The sequence below is a fragment of the Protomyctophum bolini genome, assembly GCF_963924005.1.
Source record: "Protomyctophum bolini genome assembly, chromosome: 3".
In the NCBI taxonomy this organism is placed as follows: Eukaryota; Metazoa; Chordata; class Actinopteri; order Myctophiformes; family Myctophidae; genus Protomyctophum; species Protomyctophum bolini.
Window position 1 is genome coordinate 24400949 of NC_137864.1, and position 22044 is coordinate 24422992.

Genomic DNA, 22044 nt, shown 5'->3' on the forward strand with positions numbered 1-22044 from the left:
TTCCCCTTCATCTATCTCTCTCTCCCCTCGCTCTCGCTCTACAAGTTGGAATGTCCTCCTGCTGTGATGGTAGCTGAGATGGGAGCGGGCTCCTGTTTCCTGCCTGCCCGCATCTGTTCCCTCCAGCACTGATCCCAGATAGAAGCTTCCTCCAGCCTGGGAACGGACGGAGCTCAGTATTCAAGTTCCCAAATCCCCCCCCGCCCCTCCCCCCCACCACCTCCTTCCATCCATCCCACGGGCAGATGGAGCCTATGGTCATTACAGCTTCATTAGGGACCCTTCTCATGCTATCACTGGCATTGATATTGTGACTCAATGGTTCAGTAAGGCTCCCATGACCAGTCAAGGTCAGATGGTTGTGATAAGCAGCCCATCAATAATGGGATAACATTGAGTGGTGTGTGTGTGTGTGTGTGTGTGTGTGTGTGTGTGTGTGTGTGTGTGTTATTTTAAAAGCTATATGCTGTAGGCATGGGCCTGCAATGGCTGTCCAACATATGCACAATTGTACAAACTGAGACACAAAGTCCACATCACACTACTGGGTACAAAACAAGTACAAATCTTTATTGGGTTCATGTATAATAAAGCAACATGTAAGCTCTCAGTGCAAACATTTCGTTCTATCCCTTTGGTTTACAAATTACAGACTGAATTCATACTTTGCCGAATGACAAACAATGTTTTCAAGTTTTTGAAAGTGTAAACCTTTTGTCGATACGACACAGCCATTTGATGAAGCATAACATGTCTGCTTGTGGCCAGGCTAAAGCTATAAGCCTGAGTCTATAAAAAAGGGATTAGAGGAAAGACAGACTGGATCTTTCCACTATTCTCTTCTCTATCATGACAGACTGAGGGAGGAGTGAGGAGGATCCTCTGTTCCCTCCCTGTGTCATTTTATCATCACTGTCAGGAGGAAACATCATATGTACAAAACTGTTACTCTTCAGGGTTCAAGTTCAAAAATAGCAAAAGAGATGAAGATACGAGGTTTCTGCCCGACAGCAACGATATGTACGTAACCCTTCACCTGGCCCACGCCTCCCTCCTCATCACCCTTGCTTAAATGCCTAAATGCCTCCTTTGAGCCTTGATCGGCCTCCCCGAGTCCCTAGAGAGGTATGTGGTGTGTGTGTGTGTGTGTTTTGTGCAAGCGACCAAACAACAGCCAAAGGTGGCATTACAGCTCTACACAGCCGAGCTGCAGCGGAGGTGCTTTTCCGAGTCGTGCGTCCAGGTGCAGAGAGGATCAGATCCCTTTGATTAGATTTATGGCATGCCTCCTACAAAAACACACAACCAGGCCCCTTTTTGATGTCCTGGTCTCCTCAGGCAGACATTTCATCGAGCGCACATAATTAAAGTTAGAAAAATAAGCCTCTCTCGTGACAAGCAAAGGTCCTGTCTCCCGCTGATCTGCTGGGGTCTTGTTGCTGCTTTTCTAGCCCCCCCACCTCCCATCCCCAAAACAATAATAGTTAGTGCATTTCCTGTTTCCCAATGACAGGGGCACTGTGACAGTACAAATATGTAAATGTTGTTTTCACCCTATTGGAGACAGGCTATTGAAAAATAACATTAATTGGGGGGGAGGAGGGGTTACATTATTTTTCAAATCAGGGTACTGAAAGGTGTAAAAACAAAAAATCACACCCGTGTGAAGTAAAGGACACTCTTATCATTCATCATCTTACATCATCTCGTTCCAGCCAATCACAATTCGCGTCCTCACTTTTGTCTTCAATGTTTGTGTTTACACAAAGTTTGTGTTTACACAAACACTCAAAACTGGCCATTCATTGTCAATGGCATTCAATGTTTGTGTTAGGACAAACACTCAAAACTGGCCATGCATTGTCAATGGCATTTAATGTTTGTGTTACAATGTTTGTGTTTACACAAACCCTCAAAGCTGGACATAGGAGGGGCTAGCCCCCAGGATTTGTAGTACAGTGACATCTCAAACGTTTCCCTTATGAGCATTTGTATGGAAAACAATGAAGCATGATTTGCAAATTGCATGAACAAATTTGTGAATAAATTACATCATGATTAAATATGCATTGCTTTAACACAGATTTGCATTATAAAACTTTGGGGTTTGATATTGAAGAATTGTATTGACTTAGAGTGGAATGCAATGGATGGTGCTCCAAAGAGAGAAAACTTCCTCTTGTCTGCCAGTTTAGAGCAGAACATTAAACAGAAAGTCTTTCCTGTGTGTGTGTGTGTGTGTGTGTGTGTGTGTGTGTGTGTGTGTGTGTGTGTGTGTGTGTGTGTGTGTGTGTGGTGCATGTGTGTGTGTGTGTGTGTGTGTGTGTGTGTGTGTGTGTGTGTGTGTGTGTGTGTGTGTGTGTGTGTGTGTGTGTGTGTGTGTGTGTGTGTGTGTGTGTGTGTCATAGTGTGACTAAGCAGGCTGGAGCTGGCAGAGTATCATGCACAGGACAAATATGGACTTGATTCACACACTTGAAAAAGAAAAGAAAAGAAAAACTCTTAAATATGGCTCCCTGCTAAATGAAACAGCATCAAATGCCAAATAAATTTCCCCATCTGAGTTATTCTATTGAAATGCTGAACTCAGGTCATGCTAAATATCAGAAGGGGGTTTACTTCACCTTCGTGCTAAATATTTCCTTTTCAGAAGAGCCAATCAGAGAACTGCACTAAGTTGAACTGAGTGACTTCATGTGCCAGACATGAACGTAACGCCCATAATGATGAGGCCACACTAAACTGAGCTAAAATAGCTGAAATGACTGTTTAAAACTGTTTAAAGGACCACTTTTCAACCTACCTTTATATAATTGGTCCTCACTAATGTTCATGATAAAATGCCACAATTCTTTCCTACTCAGTCTGTGTCTCATAGGAGGGCTGTGGGCAGTTCAGAAACACATCCACCAGAAAGTGCAGGTTTTCTATTCCTGAAAAGTTGCAATGCGATAATGGAAGCCATCATTCTCACGATAAAAATAATCTAAATATTTTTCAAAAAACAATCTTGTTTAAACAAAAATCTGCCTAGCGATGATGTCACTGATGGACAGGTTTTTTAACTGACCATAGCGCTCCTATGGCTATGAGACACAGACTGAGTAGACTTTTTTGGGGGTCATTTTATCATGAACATTAGTAGGACCAATTATATGAAGATTAGTGGTCCTTTAAGGAAAATAAATGCGGGTCCGATAGACGCCGCAAATTCAATGTGGCAGAAGAAAACATTGAACTCGTCATGCTTGTGTCTTCTGTCAAAGAGAACACCATTTTTTTCTTTGAGATCTGTACAAAAAAAAGGGTAAAAACAAAAACAGCCTGGCTTATGATTCATCACCTTTCCACAAGTTCTTGCCTTCTTCAGAAGCTCTCTTGTCTCCTGCAATGATGGCGGTCTGCTTAAAGGTCAGTTCATATAAGCAGCTACAATGTCTCTTGGGTACAGTGGGCGTGTCTTTGGTTCACCTACACCTGGAGCGGGTGGCCTCAAGGGCTTTCTGATGCCTCCGTTTGTTAAACCTCTTGACGTAGTTGTTGCTTCGCAGAAGTCCGTCCCCCGGCTTCAGTTTACCCCCCAGCAGGCTCAGGAGGTCATTGGGAAGGTGGCGCCTCCTATGATAGATCTGACCCATCACAATGTATCTGCTCCCTAAAAGAGGAGACATTGAGAAGGTCTTCTTGAGAAGTGGATACAAGCTAATCATGTCCAATATATAAAATATAATAATTGTATAAGAAATATACTAAATAAAAACATATAAATGCATCCTCAAATGTTAGAAATGCTTGTGAGCTTTAGATTTTTGGCTTGATTTAACAGATTTCAGATTTATGATATCACCCAAACAATACCAAACAACCAATCTTTTTTTTTTTACACAATTATTTTGGGCTAAAACCCCATATCCTTCAACAACCTGGTAGAATAGATGCAAGGGGTATTAACATCTGGGAACAGCATCTGTTCCCCATCAACAACTAGGCAACTAGCCTACAGTATTAATTTAAATTAACATTGGATGTTTGCTGTGCAAGCAGATTGCCTGCCTGACACCCATGTGTGAGCAGCTCTACTGGGGGGTTCTGCACATTTCATATCATTAAATGAAGGGAAAGCATTTGTTAATTTACTTCCACATCCAGAATTTCTCTGCTTGTCCTAGGAGCTACACCTTAAGTTGTGGTCACAAGCTTCTCTAACCCAGTGGTCTCCACAAGATTTCTGGGGGGTCCCCAGATGACAGTTAATTTACAATCTATAAGGACTTTTACGACCTTTAAAAAAGGTCGATCTACAAGCTTGATTTTGTTGATCGGCTATTTTTACAATATTTATATGTGGAACCGAGTCAAACTAAATGTAGGCCTAATAACTCAACTCCCACAATTCCAAGTGCTTATCGGGTCCTCAGTTCAAATGTGATTACTTTGGGGGATCACAGCCTGAAAATGTTGAGAACAACTGCTCAAACCAACCTTTTGGCTTTTATACTATCTCTATACTAGATGTTGAACATACCAAGTTTGAGATCCGGGCAGGGCTTGCTGCACTTGTAGGTATCGAGAACCAGAAGACGGACTTTGAAGAAGAAGCTGTCAGGCGTCATGTATAGACGACTCATCTTGTAGAAGCCATCACTGCTCACCATTAACGTTATCAGGCGTATTCCTTTGCGCACCATGTCAATGTCATGAACAATCCCATTAACGGCTGTTTCGAGACAAGAGACACGTGAAAACATATCATGAGTTTATTGTGAAATTCACCCCATTGTGTTCATAATGTTTGAACGTAAAGTGTGGAATTTTTTCTCAGAGCATTACCAATTATCCTTTACAACCACAAAACCAGTTTAGCGTTCATGTACTGTCAATCCTGGGATAAAAATAAGTCAGACAGTGTTGCAATGGAAAAAAACTATGTTAATGTACATGTATACTGTACTATATCTATCTATACTGTAACACAATAATCACTATTAAATATGAGCAAAGTACAATAAAAATAATTGGAAAAGACAATTTACTTTGATAGTATTAGTTCGAAGTACATCATTGACCATTTAATCACATGTTCAGAGGTTTTGTCCATTGTACATTGAAAAAAAAGAAAGAATCCAGCACAGAATCCAGTAATGTCCTTTCACAATTCGATTTGCCTCACTGTTGGGACCAACAACGGACATGTTTCAGCTCAAACAGCCTTTATCAGTGTTCTTCATCACACTGATGAAGGCTGTTTGAGCTGAAACGTCCCAGCGAGGCAAATAAAATTGTGAAAGGGCATTACTCAGTCCTGGCTTCATTCTCTTTTCACTGTATTTTTTGGCTGTGCACCTAAAACCCTCTTCATTTTGGGAGTGTTGCGGGCACTGTGTTTCTATTGTACCTGTGAGTGAATACAGTACATACCAAATTCACTGTAGCAGTAATACTCTCTCTCTTCCTTCTCCTTCCTGCACTCACTCATACAGAAGGCATCGTGAGTGAAATCAGACTCTGTGAAGAAGACAGAGAGAGGAGCGAGGGATGAGAAGAAGAGAGGACAAGAGCGAGTGAGCGTCTACTATTGTGCCAACACGGAGACAGCAGACTCTCATTCCAGTGTCATTAGAAAGGACAGGGTTGTCATTACAAAACCCAGGCATCACATTCCACCAGTAAAGGACTGGGTGTGGTTCTGCATGGATGGGGGGGGGGGGGGGGTCCCCCCCCATAATTACAGTATCATAGCTGATCTCACTTGTTTTGCATTTTCATCATCATAACCTCGCATGTCCCTGAGACTCACCACAAAGTGACACATTGACAGCTAGATTTGAGGGATGAGTGAGCAATTTGTGGCAGCAGATGCAGTCTTAACGATGCAGACTGACTATCAACATGACTCCTGTGAGCTGGGTGAACTCTTTGTGTGAATGTATTGTTTGTAGAAAGACAAATAGGACACTGACTGTAACAACATATTTAGCTTATGCTATTTAAATGTCTTCAGTCCATACCAGCATCTACCACCCCCAACCCTCCACAACTTTGTGACCATCGTAATAAAAAGAACATATACTCTACAGTTGTGTGTTCCTGTGTACTATATATAAGTGTGTGTGTGTGTGTGTGTGTGTGTGTGTGGCAGCACTGTCTGACTGTGATTGCACGTGACCAGGTCATCTTGCATACCTCGTTTCAGGATATCAAATTGGAAGAGCAGGCTGGAGGACCGTCGGTTGTAGAGGACAGACGGGCGACTGTTATTTCGACCGGCGCTGCCCAAACCTGACTGATAGAGGCTGGATTTCCCCGGACGGTTCTCCTCCGGATCCAGTCGTCTGTTTACTGGCTCCCTGCGTGGGGAGGGGGCTGGCGGCTGGTGTGGCGGGGACGGCAGCAGGGGTTGGTGGGGTTGAACTCTGGGCCTGGCGTTGGGGTGGCCCTCTGCCTCACTCTGCTGTGGGGGATTGATGTTGATGTCTACGTTGGGTTTCTGCTGAGTGCGGTTGGTGATGGCCATAGTGCTTCCTGTCAGTGGTGTCTTCGGAAGCAGGCCGGCCGCGTCTGCCCTTGCTTTGTCACTGTTGTGCTCGATTAGACGGTCACTCTTGGGGCCTTTCTTGCTCTTGTTGTGAGGACTGTGGTGGCGAGGGATGGGCACCAGGTCACTATGCTTGGGCCAGACGCCCGAGGGTAGTGGATGGAGGGAATATTTGCTCTCCCCTGTTCTGCTGCTCTTTTCCAGAAGTTCGTTGATGGGCAGCGAGGGCTCCTTAACCCCCAGCCTGCTCTGGTTGCTGTGATCAGGATCCACCAAGCTACCCTGGCCTTTCTCGATGAGGGTGTACAGTTCTGATTGAGACAGAATAATGTATACTATACCAGTTAGACACATCCTGTAATGCATTGAAATTACTGAAATAATACATTATCACTCCTATGGTTAGTCTGCCGACCATTTTAAGACTAGAATTTCTTGAGATCTACAGTTGTAGTTCTTATAACTCAGTCTCAGGACCTAGCAACCACCATGATAATCTATCTTTTTCTCTGTGCCAATTACAGTATTTATTAACTGTTGTTTTGCTATGTTCCACTACCAAACGGGACCTTGATACTTTATTATGGAATAATAAGCTTTGACTTTGATATATCTGAGTTTAATAAAAAACGTCTGGGTTTCCGAGGCTACAACTTCATTAATCAAACAATACACATACAACAACAGCATTCGATATTCTGTAATTTCTGTATGAGGAATATGATTGTAGCATATCTGTCAAAAATAAAAAGCCTATGCTACATATGATTTAAATAGGCCTAGCGCTTTTCAAGGAATACGTATATAAATCGGAATATAATAAACCGGAAAAATATATAAATATAATAAAGGGGTTAAACTCACCATTAACAACATGCTCCTCCGCATTAAGGAACGGAACTGCAAGAAACAAGAGCAGTGAAATAATCCCTGTCATCCTGAATGGTTCCGTGAGGACAGTGTTTTAAATCTGCCGGAGTGTAGGGATGCCTGGGAGTTTTATATTGACTGCTTGGGAATGGGAATGGAACTGGATGGGATGGAAAGGAAGGCGGGACGTCCAACCACAGCGCTGTGACATGACATCAGATCACACACTCTTTTCATTCATGAATGTGTTCCAGAGAACTACAGAAGCCCCGGCCTATAGTGTAGTGAAAATATAGCCTCTGCTGTTTACTTAACAGTGATATAATAAGTACCGTAATTAACGATAGTTTTGTTTTCTTCGTTTCCGCCTTTTTCTGCTTGAGCATTTTGTCTACTGATCTCCAATGTCATTTTGCAGATTAATTTCCTGTATGGCTGGTATGGTATGGATCTAAGATTGGATGACGAATCCTTAAAATAAATGAAAGTGCAATAAACAGATGTGAACTTGAGTTGTGGTATGCTATTTTTAATATCGACTCGCCATCTCAAATACAGTTTGTAATCAATAAGTCATACATTAAAAGCGTGTGTCCTGCAAAATGATTATCCCATAGAGTTATCCCATAGTCAGTGGAATTCTGTTCCGGCTGCCTTGCATTACTGCCCTCTTGAGGAATAAAATAGTAACATGAATACACTTTGCTCGCTGTTAAATACGGTTTATTCTGCAAATCCGGAAAGGACAAATCAAACAGGCACGCCTTTTAATTGATAAATTGACGAATGTTGAAATAATTCTATCACTAAGGCCTATATTATTCAAGGGTTAATAGTAGTGGCGACGTGTACTCCTTTATTTTGCCGTCAGCAGGCTACTGGGCAGTGACAGTGATACATGAATGCCATGGTGATATCTCCCACACGATGGTATCTGCAGTATGTAACCTGTGCTATTCTGGGTAAAACGAGAAACTAAATACGACCCAGATGGGACTCGAACCCACAATCCCCAGCTCCGGAGGCTGATGCCTTATCCATTAGGCCACTGGGTCAGCACGTTTCCACGTAAGCTAACGTGCATTTATAAAATGTAACAGATCGGCTCTGCGGTTTATTAAATGTATTTGTTATCACGTACATAACATAATCTCGCTTTAAGTAAAATAAATTAAAAACGGCATGACACATTATTCCGAATGAGCACATTCACCAAGGAACTTGCTCCTTTTACTTAGCCGTCACACGCTCTCGCGATAACAGACCGTTGCCAATAACAACGACATGGTGTTCGTGTTTACGCTTTTTTTTAACCACTTGAACCCCGGCATGGACTGGGGGAGGAGGGCTAAACGTCCCGTTACTACCGTTAGTCAAAAATACCCCACCCAAAATCTCACAAGGCGTTCACATTCACAATGCGACGCGGACGCGTTGTGAGCTTTTAGGTCGGCTATTTTTGGCGAAGGTTGGTGTATATTGTTATTGTAGACAGAGAGACTCGGGGGTCCCGTTTAATTTAAAGCGTACTGTTGAGGGTTGAAGGGGTTAATAATGTGACGCTACAGCCCCACGCGGCCATTACATCTATAGGGCGATTCCTATGTTACGTCACAACAAGTACCAGAACAACCAAGCAAGGGCTCGGTAAGCGCGTACCGCGTGATTAAAATATGCATTTTTAAATCATGTTTAGTATTTATCGGCGTGTCGGATTGATGCATTTCACTTGTTTGGCACGCAGAGCGCCATTATATCCATGTTCTGTTGTGTTTAGTTTAGGAGAGAATGAGCAGCAGTAGTAGAAAGGGTTTGGGTTTAGTGGGCCACATGGTGGCCGCCAACTGAAAGCCACCCTGCCGCTGTTCGTTCACAGCCTCGCGGCTAGCTGCGGCAGCTAGCTAAACGCCAGTTCGTTTGTCAATATTTTTAGCCGATCCCATGACAGAAAGAGGATAACAATTCCTGTTTTGCTCACACCAGGTGTTTTATTTCCACAGATTGTCTTCTTCGTTTTTTGTTGTTCAACAATCAAACGGAGATGTCAGCTGCCAACAACGACAGCAACGGAGCTCGTCTCACCCAGTTCAAAAACAAAGGAAAAGATGTCAACGTAAGTTGGAGCTGTCAAGAAGTGCCCCGCGCCGCCGGTCGGCTCAGGCGCTCAGTTACTGTAACGTTACGAGAAGGTCGGTTACACCTGAGAGACGATCAACTAATACTTTTTTTAAAACTTAATTTGTTTAGGAACTCAGGCGCCGGAGAGTTGAAGTCAACGTGGAGCTCCGCAAGGCAAAGAAGGATGAACAGATCCTGAAGAGAAGGAATTGTGACGGTGGCCTTCTAGAAGATCCAACATCTCCTCTCCAAGAGATAGACCCCAATTCACAGGTAACTAGAGTTAAGCATGTGACATTAACTTATAACCTCAGATAAGATTTGTTGAGCGGGAAGAACATCAGAGATAGCGTGTTAGGGTCCTAGGCGGCGGCCCTGGCTGCATACTTTCATAATTGGGTAACACTGGTGAGTGGTGATGTTTCAGATTAATTTCTAGAATGGTTGGCACTTGCAGTGGTTGGTGGTAGTTGTCATCAGAGAACTGTAAAATATAAGTACTCCATGGATGACGGACAACCTTTTCCATATGGGAAGTAGTCTGGACAAATACAGTTGCATGTTAGAAATGTAGTTCCTGTAATTTGCCGTAGCTGAACGGGTAACAACTGCCTGGGAACCAGAAGGTTCACGGTTCAGTGGGGAAAACCATGCACCATGGCACCAACCTGCACATCGGGAGCAATTAGGTGTTCAGAGTCTTGCTCAAGGACACTTCAAGTTCAACACTAACCCTGAAACATGTCATAATCATGACAGTCATGACGCAACTGAAGCCAGTTTTACGCGATCGCTACATTTACACGGAAAATGCTACATAAACATTCAGATTTCAAATATATATGGGGTTAGTTTGGAAAATTCACAGTTGCACACCGGGAGTGCACTCGCCTATTCTATATCGGCAGTGTGGTCAGCGTGCCTATATCGAACACACAGAGTGCCACACTCCTCCCGACCGATAGGGTCACGTAGTTGAAAGCCAAAAAACCAGCTTGGATAAAAATGCCTTTTATTAAACAACATGGAATGCAGCAATGCTAATCGCTGTCCCAGTAAATTTCTAACACCCGTGGGCCACGTGGTGAGTACTTTATATTTTAAATCTGAATGTTTATGTACACGTTTACAATGTAGCGATCGCGTAAAACAGGCGGAAGTTAAGCCATGACACTTGTGAAGTACGAGCATCATGTGAACCATGGCTACTTCAACACTAACTCTGGGTAGCCCAGGATCGAGAACCTCAGTTCCAACTTCCCAGTAAATTCACCATTGACCATCCGGATGCTTTATCGGCCACTCTACCCCTGAGCTGCTGCTGTGTGTGCTATAGATGCACGTTTAGTAGTGTAATAACATAATCTGATCATGAGATTAGAGATTGTTGGAGTCTCATAATCATCACATGCTGATGCGATTATTATATATATCTATCTCGAACAAGCCTAGCCCTAGACATGTGAATGTCTACAATTATAATAAATATGGTAATGTTAGAAATTCTTTGATGTGGTTTGGCAGGCTTATGTGTGGTAAGCTGTTTTTGTGTGGCCTTTTCAGCATTGGTCGGTGGAGGAGATAGTGGCAGGAGTAAATAGCCAAAGCCTTGATCATCAACTGCAGGCAACGCAGGCAGCCAGGTAAGGACTGGAGCTCTGAGCCTGAACGGATTTACTGTCAAAAGGGATGGGGTCGGACTACTTGTTCTACTTGTGTCCAAATAGTCAGCGATTGTGGTCTGGATACTTAAAGGAACCATTTTCAACCTTATCATTTAATTAGTCTCACTAATGGCTGTCTACTCGCTCTGCATCTCAGAGGGTTGGCTTTGGACAGTTCAAACGCCTGCCTCGTGCCTACCTATAAGCGCTGGACCAGTAGGCCACAGAAGTAACTCCACTATTTTCTTTTCTATTTAACTTTATAATGATCGCTCCCAAATTTGGAGTCATACATAATAGACAATATTATAGATGACTTATGTCACAGGCTGGCCACATGAAGACATTCCTAGAATTTTATTTATATATTATATGTATAGCACAGTATTGTGATTTGTGACTAGCACCACCACGTTTCATTTAGATTTTCGTCATTTTAGTGATCACACAAGACACAAGAATAATACGCGTGACTTTTGTTTTGCCAGATTTCGGATACACAAAATGCAGCGAAAAAAGTTTGTTTATACATAAACATTGTATACAAATTTTAAAAATAACAATACTACACTATATGTATGCTTTATCCCCGTCTAATGTATTCAAGAATGTGTCCATGAACATAATCATGTCATTCATCATCACTTATTTTAAATATCTAAATATCTTTTTTATCTCTGCCTCTGCTGTACATATAATTGGGTTTGACACCCCTCGTCTAAATCCTGAGCAGTCCCTTATTTCGTAAACAACCCCTTAATATACAATTCAATTCAATTCAATTTTATTATAGTGTCAAATCACAACAAGTTGTCTCAAGACACTTTACAACCAACAAAGATCCACCCAGAGCAAGCAATATTGCGACAATGGTAACGAAAAACTCCCCTTTAGGAAGGAACGTCAGGCAGAACCCGACTCTAGGGTGGGCGGCCATCTGCATCGACCGTGTCGGGTGGGCTCCGTGGAGGGGTCTGGTCCACATCTGGTCCAGGTCGAGCTCTGTGAGGCCGGGTCCAGGTCACACTTCTGGTGGGCTCCATGAAGAGGCCTGATCCACGGTCACACTCGGCAGTCTTAATATTAGAGGTCCACAGAACTGCGACGGGGAGGACGAAAAGAGACTCCGGGGAGAGATTCCCCGGATGTTGGATTAGTGGCAGGCCTTACTGGAGCCTATATAGTGTATATTACAAGTACTGCTGGGAGACAAACCCACACAACAATGTACGACCATGGTATCCAGCTAGACCCGGAGACAAGTCTGGCCATAGGCTTTGTCGTAGAGAAAGGTTTTCAACCTAGTCTTGAAAGTGCAGAGCGTGTCAGCCCCACGGACCGAAGCCGGGAGAAGGTTCCACAGCTGCGGTGCCTGGGACCTAAACGCCCTGCCTCCTATTGTAACTTTTGATATTTTTGGAACAGTAAGCATGTTTGCATATTGCAAACGCACTGCTGTTCTATTTGGTTTGTAGGGATCAATAAGATCCTTGAGATATTGTGGTGCCTGACCATTGAGAGCTTTGTAAGTGAGAAGAAGAACTTTGAACTCTATTCTGTATTTGACCGGGAGCCAGTGTAGGGAGGCCAGTGAAGGAGTGATATGGTCTCTTCTTCTGGTACCTGTCAACACACGCGCTGCAGCATTTTGAACTAACTGTAGGCTTTTCAGAGACTTGCCTGGGCAGCCTGATAATAGCGAGTTGCAGTAGTCCAGCCTTGAGGTAACGAAGGCATGGACAAGTTTTTCTGCGTCATTTTTGGACAGGATGTGCCTGACCTTTGCAATATTTCGCAGGTGAAAAAAAGCATTCTTTGAGATTTGTTTGATATGAGATTTGATCTGCACCTCTGATTGCTCCCTGCTGCAGAAAGCTCCTATCCAGAGAAAAGCACCCTCCCATCGACGGCATTGTCGCGGCCGGCCTCATCCCCAGGTTTGTCAGCTTCCTGGCCCTCTCTGAATGCCCGCCCATCCAGTTTGAGGCGGCCTGGGCCCTGACCAACATCGCATCTGGCAACTCGTTACAGACTACTGCGGTGGTAGAAGGAGGGGCCATTCCAGCCTTCATTCTCCTTGTGAGCTCGCCACACCTCCATGTCAGTGAGCAGGCTATCTGGGCACTGGGCAACATCGCAGGTACACATCCAATATGGGATTTGAGTATGACACTTCGGTCCTTCCGTTCTTGTTAAAGCTAAAATGGCTACCACAATCTCCATAGACTTGAGCAAAGTTTTGTTTGTTGGGCTTCAAGATGGGGACTTTTATTTAAAGCAAAGCAATGCGAAACACTTACTTTGAGGCTGTCAAGTTCGTATGTATATACACGTGTGTGTCTAGTGTCCACCAGAGGTAACATCAAAACAAACTTGGGTTAAACCATATTCAGATGCCCTAAATTAAAGCTGATGACCCACGTGGCTCAACTATGCAGTATGCACACTAGTGCTGCCAACGAATATTCTATATCCGAATATAGATTCGAATCAATTTTTTTAATTAATAACCGAATATATAAAATTAAGGTTCGAATTAAAAATAATAATAAAAAATATTTTTTTATTTATTATTATTATTAGTTTTCCGTGCCATGGGTAAGCGTTGTGACTTGTGAGCTTGTAGATTAGTTATATTTGCCATGCGACACGCCGACAACGGCATACATTGAAGAATAAATCAGCTGCCTCGCACATTTCCTAAACACAGACTATACAGCGCAGCGCAGCGCAGTTCTGATTGGCTGCCTCGTCTCCAGCCATGTTGCCTCAGAATTCTTTAGGGTCACTAATTTGAGCATAACAGCGGAGCATAGGCGCTAGCCAGCTAAAAAGTTTCATAACGTCGGCAGCAGACCCACAGTCCACAGATAATAATAATGCAGCAGAATTAACACTGCCTCCGTGCCTCGTTTTGATAATGGTAGGATTGCTCATTTAAGAAAAAAATGTTACTGGAGAAGGGAGAATGTATGCGTTCCGTTCCATCTCAGTTTTCAGCAACACCAATGCGCGGAGAGAGAGAGTTGCGCCAGCAATGCGATCTTAAATGTTATGTCTAAGGTTGTATTGGTGTAAATATAATTATTAAAAAATCCGATTGGCTCGAATTTAATCCGAAATCCGAATGGCTCGAATTGCTCGAATCCACGTGGGTTTTTAAAACGAATATCCGAATCCAATTTTTGGACAATTACGGCAGCCCTAATGCACACCTATCAGTATGTTGACAAAATTACTTTTTGCTACTTTTTAGGTGATGGTTCCAACTACAGAGACCAAGTAATCAAGGATGGTGTAATCCCACCACTACTGTCCATTTTGGGAGGCACAGACCTGTCTGTGTTACCTGTGAGTTATCAACTTCTCATCCACACTACTGGCTGGTTTCACTGAAATCTTGGCTGTTTGTCATTAATTTCGTGATTTATTTTTTTAATAGATACATTGAACCCATCTATAAATAACTTTTCCTCTATTTAGCATTAGCCTCGTGTAGCCAGCCTTCATCTGCCTTTGCAATGCATATTGCCCCAGGCAGATTAAGTCTGGCCCTTCTCAATTGTGGGAGGACTTCACGGCCAAAATGGTGACGAGTCAACCAGATTCGTCTGGAACCAGGCTATAACCAACCAGGGCCCAGTATGCAAATATGGGAAAATAAAATCTTACACTGAGAGGGACAAGACTAATATCCACGCGAGGCTAATTCAGCATAGTGTGCTGCTTATCCATGAATTCACCCGTTTAAAAGTTGGAACTTAAAAGCTTCCCCAATTTAAACTGGTTAATTAGTTTATCTAGTCCATTACTGTTATTATTTCTCAATTGTAAATGACACCAGACTCTTTGTGTCCTGCCAGTCTGGCTACCTGCGGAACGCCACCTGGACCTTGTCCAACCTGTGTCGGAACAAGAATCCTGCTCCCCCCCTGGAGGCCGTGGTGCAGCTCCTCCCAGCCCTGGTGGGCCTCCTGTACCACAACGACAGAGAGGTGCTGGCCGACACCTGTTGGGCCGTGTCCTACCTGACAGATGGCCCCAATGAGAGGATAGAGGTGGTGGTCATGTCTGGCCTGGTACCACGCATGGTGGAGCTCCTAGCCTGTGGCCATCTTGCCATTTTGGTACGCATCACTCTCCATACATCAGGCTCATGGGTCATTACAGATAATTTTGATATTTTGACCAAAAATCATCATTATCTGTAATTCGCTCTGGATTACGAATTATTAATTGTAATCATAATAAGATATTTTGATTACAGTATTATACAATTAACCCCCTTGTGGCCCTTGACGTAATTAATCAATAAATCCCTTATGGCCGTTGACGTAATCGTTTTATTCCCTGTAATCGGGGGCTTAATGTAGCAACTTTTAGCTTGTTTGGCTAACGGCCGATGTAATCTACCTAAACCACCCCGAAATCCGCCCGTGCACGCTCTCGCATGCACGCGGTCTTTATGTGCATCGCTGCGTAAATGCGATATTTTGGGCTTGATTAGAGCTTAATTTGACTTGGTTATCCCGGACATCTGACTGTGCATCTGAGTGCAGAAAGCTAGCGGATATTTACGTCTGTTGAACCGGAAGTGCTATCGCCAGATTCGCTCTGATTGTTCAAAATTGGCATAATGGTGAAGTTACCGCCACCATCAGGACTGGGTATAATACTATAGGATTGCCGTGTTAAAATGAGATATACAGTAGTCTGTATGTCACAGATTTTTCTATTGGCATTAAAATGACGAATATATGAATAGTGCAGGTAGAAGGCACAATCCACTGTTAATTAGGGTGGCCATAAGCCAGTTGAGACAGAAGGCCAATTCTACAAATTCCATCTAAATTAATAGTTCTCACACTTTCTTTTTTGTCAAATATGTTTTTATTGAACAGATTATAAATTATTACAAACATTATGATATGAAATACTTTTTTATGAAACAAAATTAAATAAAAAATAAACAAGACAAAAAAGAGAGAAATCCGTTAACCCTCCCACCCATACTGCTCAGTGACACTGCATAATATATAATAAGATGATAGAAAGCTCATGGGAAAACACCTGAAAAGAAAATGGCGTACAGTCAACCATATCAATGGTATCCTGTCTATTAATTGTTTCTACTCGGGTAATGGATAGTTCTTACACTTTCAAAAATGATAGCAGATGTACAAGCTCACTGCGTGGCATGAAGCAACGTGCTGTGAGCTTGTACATCTGCTGTTTTCGAATAGCCAACGCAAAAATCTGAAATGCTTTCTAGGTTTTAATGTCTCGTCTTCTCTCCGTTCCCTCCCAGACCCCTGCCCTGCGGTCGCTGGGTAACATTGTGACGGGGACAGACGAGCAGACGCAGAGTGTGCTCAACGCTGCCGCTCTCAATGCCTTCCCAGCCTTGCTGCGCAACGAGAAGAGCAACATCCAGAAGGAAGCGGCCTGGACTGTGTCCAATATCACCGCTGGAAAAGACACTCAGATCCAGGAGGTCATCAATGCAGGCCTGGTGCCCATCCTTGTAGAAGTGCTTCAGCAGGTCTGAAATGAGGGGGGAAAAAGATCTGGATGTGTACTTATACATTTATACATACTTATATTATGGATAAATTCTTATACAGGATGCATCGGCCGTAACCCGTTTTCTGTGTAGTGCTATACCGTACGTCGATATTGAGGCTTAGATGACCCAAGTTCAATTTCAACCACTGCTGACCACCAGAGGTTGTCTTTTGAGCAATGAATGTTACCCCTTCGCGAAAGCGCAAGACAATTGCATGTGTGCTTATGTGGGATTCATTTATCTTAACTTGGATGTCAGAGTGGTTTAAAAACATATTTAGAGTGTTAAAAACATATTTATGTACAGTAAGCATAGAATTATAAAACCATGACCAAACTCCTCCTCTTCACATGTCTACCTTGAAAGCAAGAATGAAGATCCCCCTTATTATTATTTTTGTCTCTTGCTCAAATGGTAATTCAGTCTCATTGATCTGTGACTACCTTGCGTTGCCTTGACCATTTATGTCAGGACAAATGGCTAAAATGATGATTCATCTGTACCCAGCTCTGATGCATTCAAATTCAAAAGGATTCCAGTCTGGCGATGCATGCTATTTTTTAACATAATCCTACATTCTTTCAAGTACCTTGTTTATTTTGTTTATTTCAATTTTGTGTGTCACATCATGATGTGACATTTGTATATTCTGTGGCAAATTACGTTTTCAGATTGTATATAAATTTCAGATACATTTTCAACATACTAAACACTAGTCAAAAAGCAGATTGTATGTGGGACCCATGCCATTTCTCTAGGAGGACTCATACCACCTGTAGTTCCCAGGATCCACTACATTTAAAACCTAACATTACTCCTAAATGTCTATGTTCAGGGAGATTACAAGACCCAGAAGGAGGCAGTATGGGCCATCACAAACTACACTAGTGGGGGCACCACAGAGCAAGTGGCCTACCTGGTCCAATGCAACGTCATGGAGCCCTTGCTGTGCCTGCTCTCTGTCAAAGACGCCAAAGTCATCCGGGTCATCCTAGATGCCGTCACTAACATTTTCATGGTAAGTTTCCAAAACATGACAAACTCATTGCATTGGTTGAAAAATGTCTCCACATCTGTGCAGTTGGCCAGGGGGAGGTAGTTTTAGAGAGAGGATTACGGCATGTTATTGTGAGGGTATCTACCCTAGGGGACACGGGGAGAACATGCAAACTCCACACAGAAAGGCCCTTTCACCAACCCCAGCCTCGGGTATGGGCACTGATGACGCGGAGGAGGGAACACGCCGCCAGTGCCCACAGCGTCCCCAGCGGGAATCGAACCCAGGACCTTCTAGCTGTGAGGCGACAGCACTACCAACTGTGCCACCGTGCCCCTGTCTATCCCATTTTCAATGCTCTACTCTAGACCACTGGGAGATGGACTGGACTGCTGAGGTGGAGCACCACACCCATTATCAGCTCCCAGTATTTACCCAAGATATGCTACTCATAGACTGAGGTGCTATTTACACGAGGATGGTGTTCATATAAAACGTCAAAATAAAGTATCGTTTGCTGCTGTCATTTAGACGAGAACCGTGTTCTCAGGAGGTGAAAACGCAACAAAGTGAAACCACCTCCCAGAGTGGAAATCTTTGAGAACGCCGTTTTATCCCTTCTCCGTGTAAACAGGCAAAACGTTGAATCCGCAAAACTTATGACACCATGGCTCACGTTGGCTCACAGGCGCATATGTTTATTACATGCATGATGGTGAATGTAAAACCATGATGTAAATAAAAATCCTTGTGATAGGCGGCAGCCGCGGCAGCAGCGTTTATGTAGCCTAATGTATTATATAAAATATATAACCATCCCGTGGTGCGCTTTGCCTGCATGCTCTGACAGGAGCAGTGTTGCGCGGCACTGTTTTTTTGGCAAATCTAAGCCAGCTAATTTAAGACGATCTCTTCAAAATAAGAGTACCCTCTAGAGTATTTAAAATAAATTATTTGCACATTAAAACTAGAAATTAAAATGATGCTATAAGACACACATTATGTTTCTGTGTTATTTAATTACTTATTTTTACACAGAAATATAATGTGTGTCTTTACAATAACTGTCATTTAATAATAATACTAATAATGTAATGTAATAATTATTTAATTAACAACACTTTTATTTTGAAAGCAACCGAATGTCTTAAATTTGCTAGCTCTCAAACAGGAAGTTCTAGATTTGCCAAAAAGACAGAGCCGTGTTGCGCAGGCTTGTGTGAAGGGGTTCTTCTTCTTGTATGTGGGTGACTGGTCTATTTGGCAGCCCGTTATCGCCACCTATCGACCTGGCATATATATGCATGCACTTTGTAGCGTGTTCATTCAAGTGTGCGTTCTCGTGTAAATGGTCCAAAAAAATGAGAACGCAACGGGACTTTGACGTGTTATATGGAGATGGTCGCCGTCTAAAAGAGGCCTGAGTTGGCACTACTCTTGAGTCTACCAACTGAGCTACACAGACTTCTATATATATATATATATAAATAAACTTCAAGGATGTAGAGAAAGAGAAATGCAACGGTGTTTTGAGGGTGCTAGCACCGTCATATGGCAACCAAGTCATTGGACTTTTTAATGTTCGTTATGGCAGCAGTTAAACAAACATTGATGAAGTGAGACGTCATATGGCCGATATAAATACAGTGTGATTTTTAAAGGGCGCTAGCCCCTTCTATAAACCACTTGTGTCCCCACATGTCTCAAGATTTGCCATTGAGCACGGTATGAGAATTCCGGTCAAATGTCCGCTTAATTTTGTCTCCGTCTGTCTCAAGTTTTGCCATTGACGGTGAACAGAGAATTTGCGTCATATGTAAATGAGCAAATCAGCTAACCAATCACAGACATTCTGATTGGCCAGTATGGGATGATGTATGATGAGAGCTGTTAATTCTGCTAAATATTAAGTAATTTAAACATTGTATCGTGGTTAAATGATAATAACATAAATCGATGTACGATGACAAGAGCGCCACTCATTTCATACGCGTGAGATTTTTAAGTACTGTTCAGAATTTAAACTAGGGCTGCTGGTATGGTATCGCACCAGAGGCCACATCCAACCACAAGGCAATTTACTATAGCATATATAGCACTACAACCTTTTGCCATTTACATTGTCAGATCATGAGATCATGTGTAACTAATTTGGAGAAGATTTGTCAAAATAAAATACCAAATCGTGTTTCTGCAACATGCAGTTGTACCACCCCTATGGGGGTACCACTTTTGGTACTGATTTGAGTAGAGGCCCTTCAACATGGGATTCAAACTTGAGGTTGATTAGATGTTTTGTTTGCTATAGTAGCACCCTCCCACTAACTTTGAAAGCCAATAATGTTTTTATCACATGAGTCCAGGCATAATGTGTACTAACGTTAGGGCAAACTGTAGCAGTAGTAAGTATTTAAAAAAACATTACAAATGGTGGAAAATGTAGTTGGATGGAAATGGGTGTAGTTGTGTCATGATCAATTTTTTTTAAAGGTGGAATTGAGAGAAATGGCAAGTGTGGTTGACCTGTTGCAAGTTGTGAGAAAAATAGTATTGCACTTAGTTGAGGGAGCAGGGTGTTTTTTTATCTTTTCCACCATGTCTTGACAAACCACACAGATTGGTCTTTGTGGATATTTTTCAATGACTTTGACATAATTCTATTGTCAGGCATTCATCATCTTGCATGCATGTTCTCCATTAGCCTCAAGTGACGGTGTGTTTTTCTCCAGGCAGCGGACAGACTGGATCAGACGGAGAAACTCTGTCTGATGATTGAGGAATGTGGCGGTCTGGACAAGATCGAAGCACTGCAGTCTCACGAGAACGAGGCCATCTACAAGGCCTCCCACAACATCATAGATAAATACTTCTCAACAGAGGCAAGTAGTCTGTTGTATTAGTCTCCTAATGTCTGCTGGCTTGCTGATAAGAGCTATTGTCTGCAAGCGACACAATTGTGTAATGAACTATGATTAAGCTTTAAAGCTGATAAAATCCCATGTTTTTAACGCATTTAGACTGGCCATGCTACTTTCCTCTTAAAGTATTCTGTACTAGCCGTTTTGTTACTGAATTCTGATGTTCTATCCATGTACCAGTGGTAGAGGCAAAAAGAAGGGAAAGAAATCTCCATCCCAAACGCATATTGGCTCGGACCCCGCACAGTGGGTTTATCGCTAAATCACTTATTTTGTTCACTTAACAATTCTTAAGTCTGTCTTTAATAACGTTTTGTCCCAAATGGGCTTCCGTAAAAGGCGACTGGCCAATAAACCTCTCCTCCCTGCTCAGAGCTACAGCACGCTTATTATTGTTTTGCCTCTACCACTGGAAGAACAGCTGCCAGGGCGCATGCTGGCCTAGTGGTCCAGGCGTATGCCACATATAGGCTCTGGCCTGACAGTGCGTTGTGTGTCCGTCTGTCCGAGTCCCCTTCATAACAACCTTTGCTGCATGTCTCTCTCTCTTCCTCTGTGCTGTCTATCTTCACTTACTTATACTATCAATAAAGCCAGAAAAGCCAAAAAATCTTAAGCTGCGGTAGTATTACTTCATCTCTGAAGCAGGGAATGCGTGCACAATTATCTCGTTTCGTAGTCTTCTGTCTTTTTCTGTACTTTTCCAGATTCAATTCTGTGAAGTTTCTCAAAGACCTCAGGTTTTAGGGTGTCTTTCATAAAACTGCCTTAGATTTTGGAAGGCCTTTTCAAAATGGGCCTCAGGTCTAAATGCGTTCCATTTACATTCCTTATTTTATACTATTCCCCTAAATTAATAATATAAATTTGTATTTCAGGACGAGGAGGATGAATCTTTGGCTCCAGACTCCACTACAGATGGCTACGCTTTCCAGGTCCCTGACAACCAGCACTTTCACTTTTAACATATCCACTGTTTGTTTTAAAACATGTCATTAGTACTTGTCTTATTTCAGACCTGTACATTACCATACAAAAAAAGGAACATTTCACATTTTTTAATAAGTCTGTAAAATCTGTAAATAAACTTTATTAAAAAAAAATTGGTATCTTAATTATCGGTATCCTCACGAGTCTAGTAATATTAAGAGAGCTGGGTGGGCACAAGTGGCTTCTGAGGAATCTTGTGCATTGGGAAGGGTGGCAATGTATCATCTCACCACAAGGTGTCACTGTATCATTTAATTTGCTTGCCTGCTAACTTGGATCCATGATCATTAGATCACCTTGATAATGAAGTTAATGAACTATATACAATATTAATGGATGAGCAATTGTTCACTGACTTCAGTGACACAAGGGGATATGGCTGAGCT

The 22044-nt window shown here is 42.6% G+C and overlaps 2 protein-coding genes across 3 annotated transcripts; one reads left to right on the top strand and one right to left on the bottom strand.

Moving 5' to 3' along the window:
* Nucleotides 1-549: 549 nt before the first annotated feature.
* LOC308309451 (uncharacterized protein) lies at nucleotides 550-7497 on the bottom strand. Its single transcript, XM_080755305.1, has 5 exons — nucleotides 7400-7497; nucleotides 6184-6846; nucleotides 5419-5505; nucleotides 4526-4717; nucleotides 550-3655 (listed from the first exon to the last, which is right to left on the bottom strand). Exons 1-5 carry the CDS (start codon nucleotides 7470-7472, stop codon nucleotides 3468-3470), a joined length of 1203 nt encoding a protein of 400 aa, XP_080611431.1. The 5' UTR covers nucleotides 7473-7497; the 3' UTR covers nucleotides 550-3467.
* A 955-nt stretch (nucleotides 7498-8452) lies between these two features.
* LOC308312784 (importin subunit alpha-1-like) lies at nucleotides 8453-21755 on the top strand. Of its 2 annotated transcripts, none has more exons than XM_080759499.1 (11): nucleotides 8453-8473; nucleotides 9406-9518; nucleotides 9653-9796; nucleotides 11087-11166; nucleotides 13059-13327; nucleotides 14444-14538; nucleotides 15051-15314; nucleotides 16496-16729; nucleotides 17589-17771; nucleotides 20480-20629; nucleotides 21547-21755. In XM_080759499.1, exons 2-11 carry the CDS (start codon nucleotides 9447-9449, stop codon nucleotides 21631-21633), a joined length of 1578 nt encoding a protein of 525 aa, XP_080615625.1. In that variant the 5' UTR covers nucleotides 8453-8473; nucleotides 9406-9446; the 3' UTR covers nucleotides 21634-21755. The 2 variants fall into 2 exon arrangements, with proteins under 2 accessions (XP_080615625.1, XP_080615624.1); XM_080759498.1 differs by lacking the exon at nucleotides 8453-8473 and adding an exon at nucleotides 9007-9052.
* Nucleotides 21756-22044: the final 289 nt, after the last annotated feature.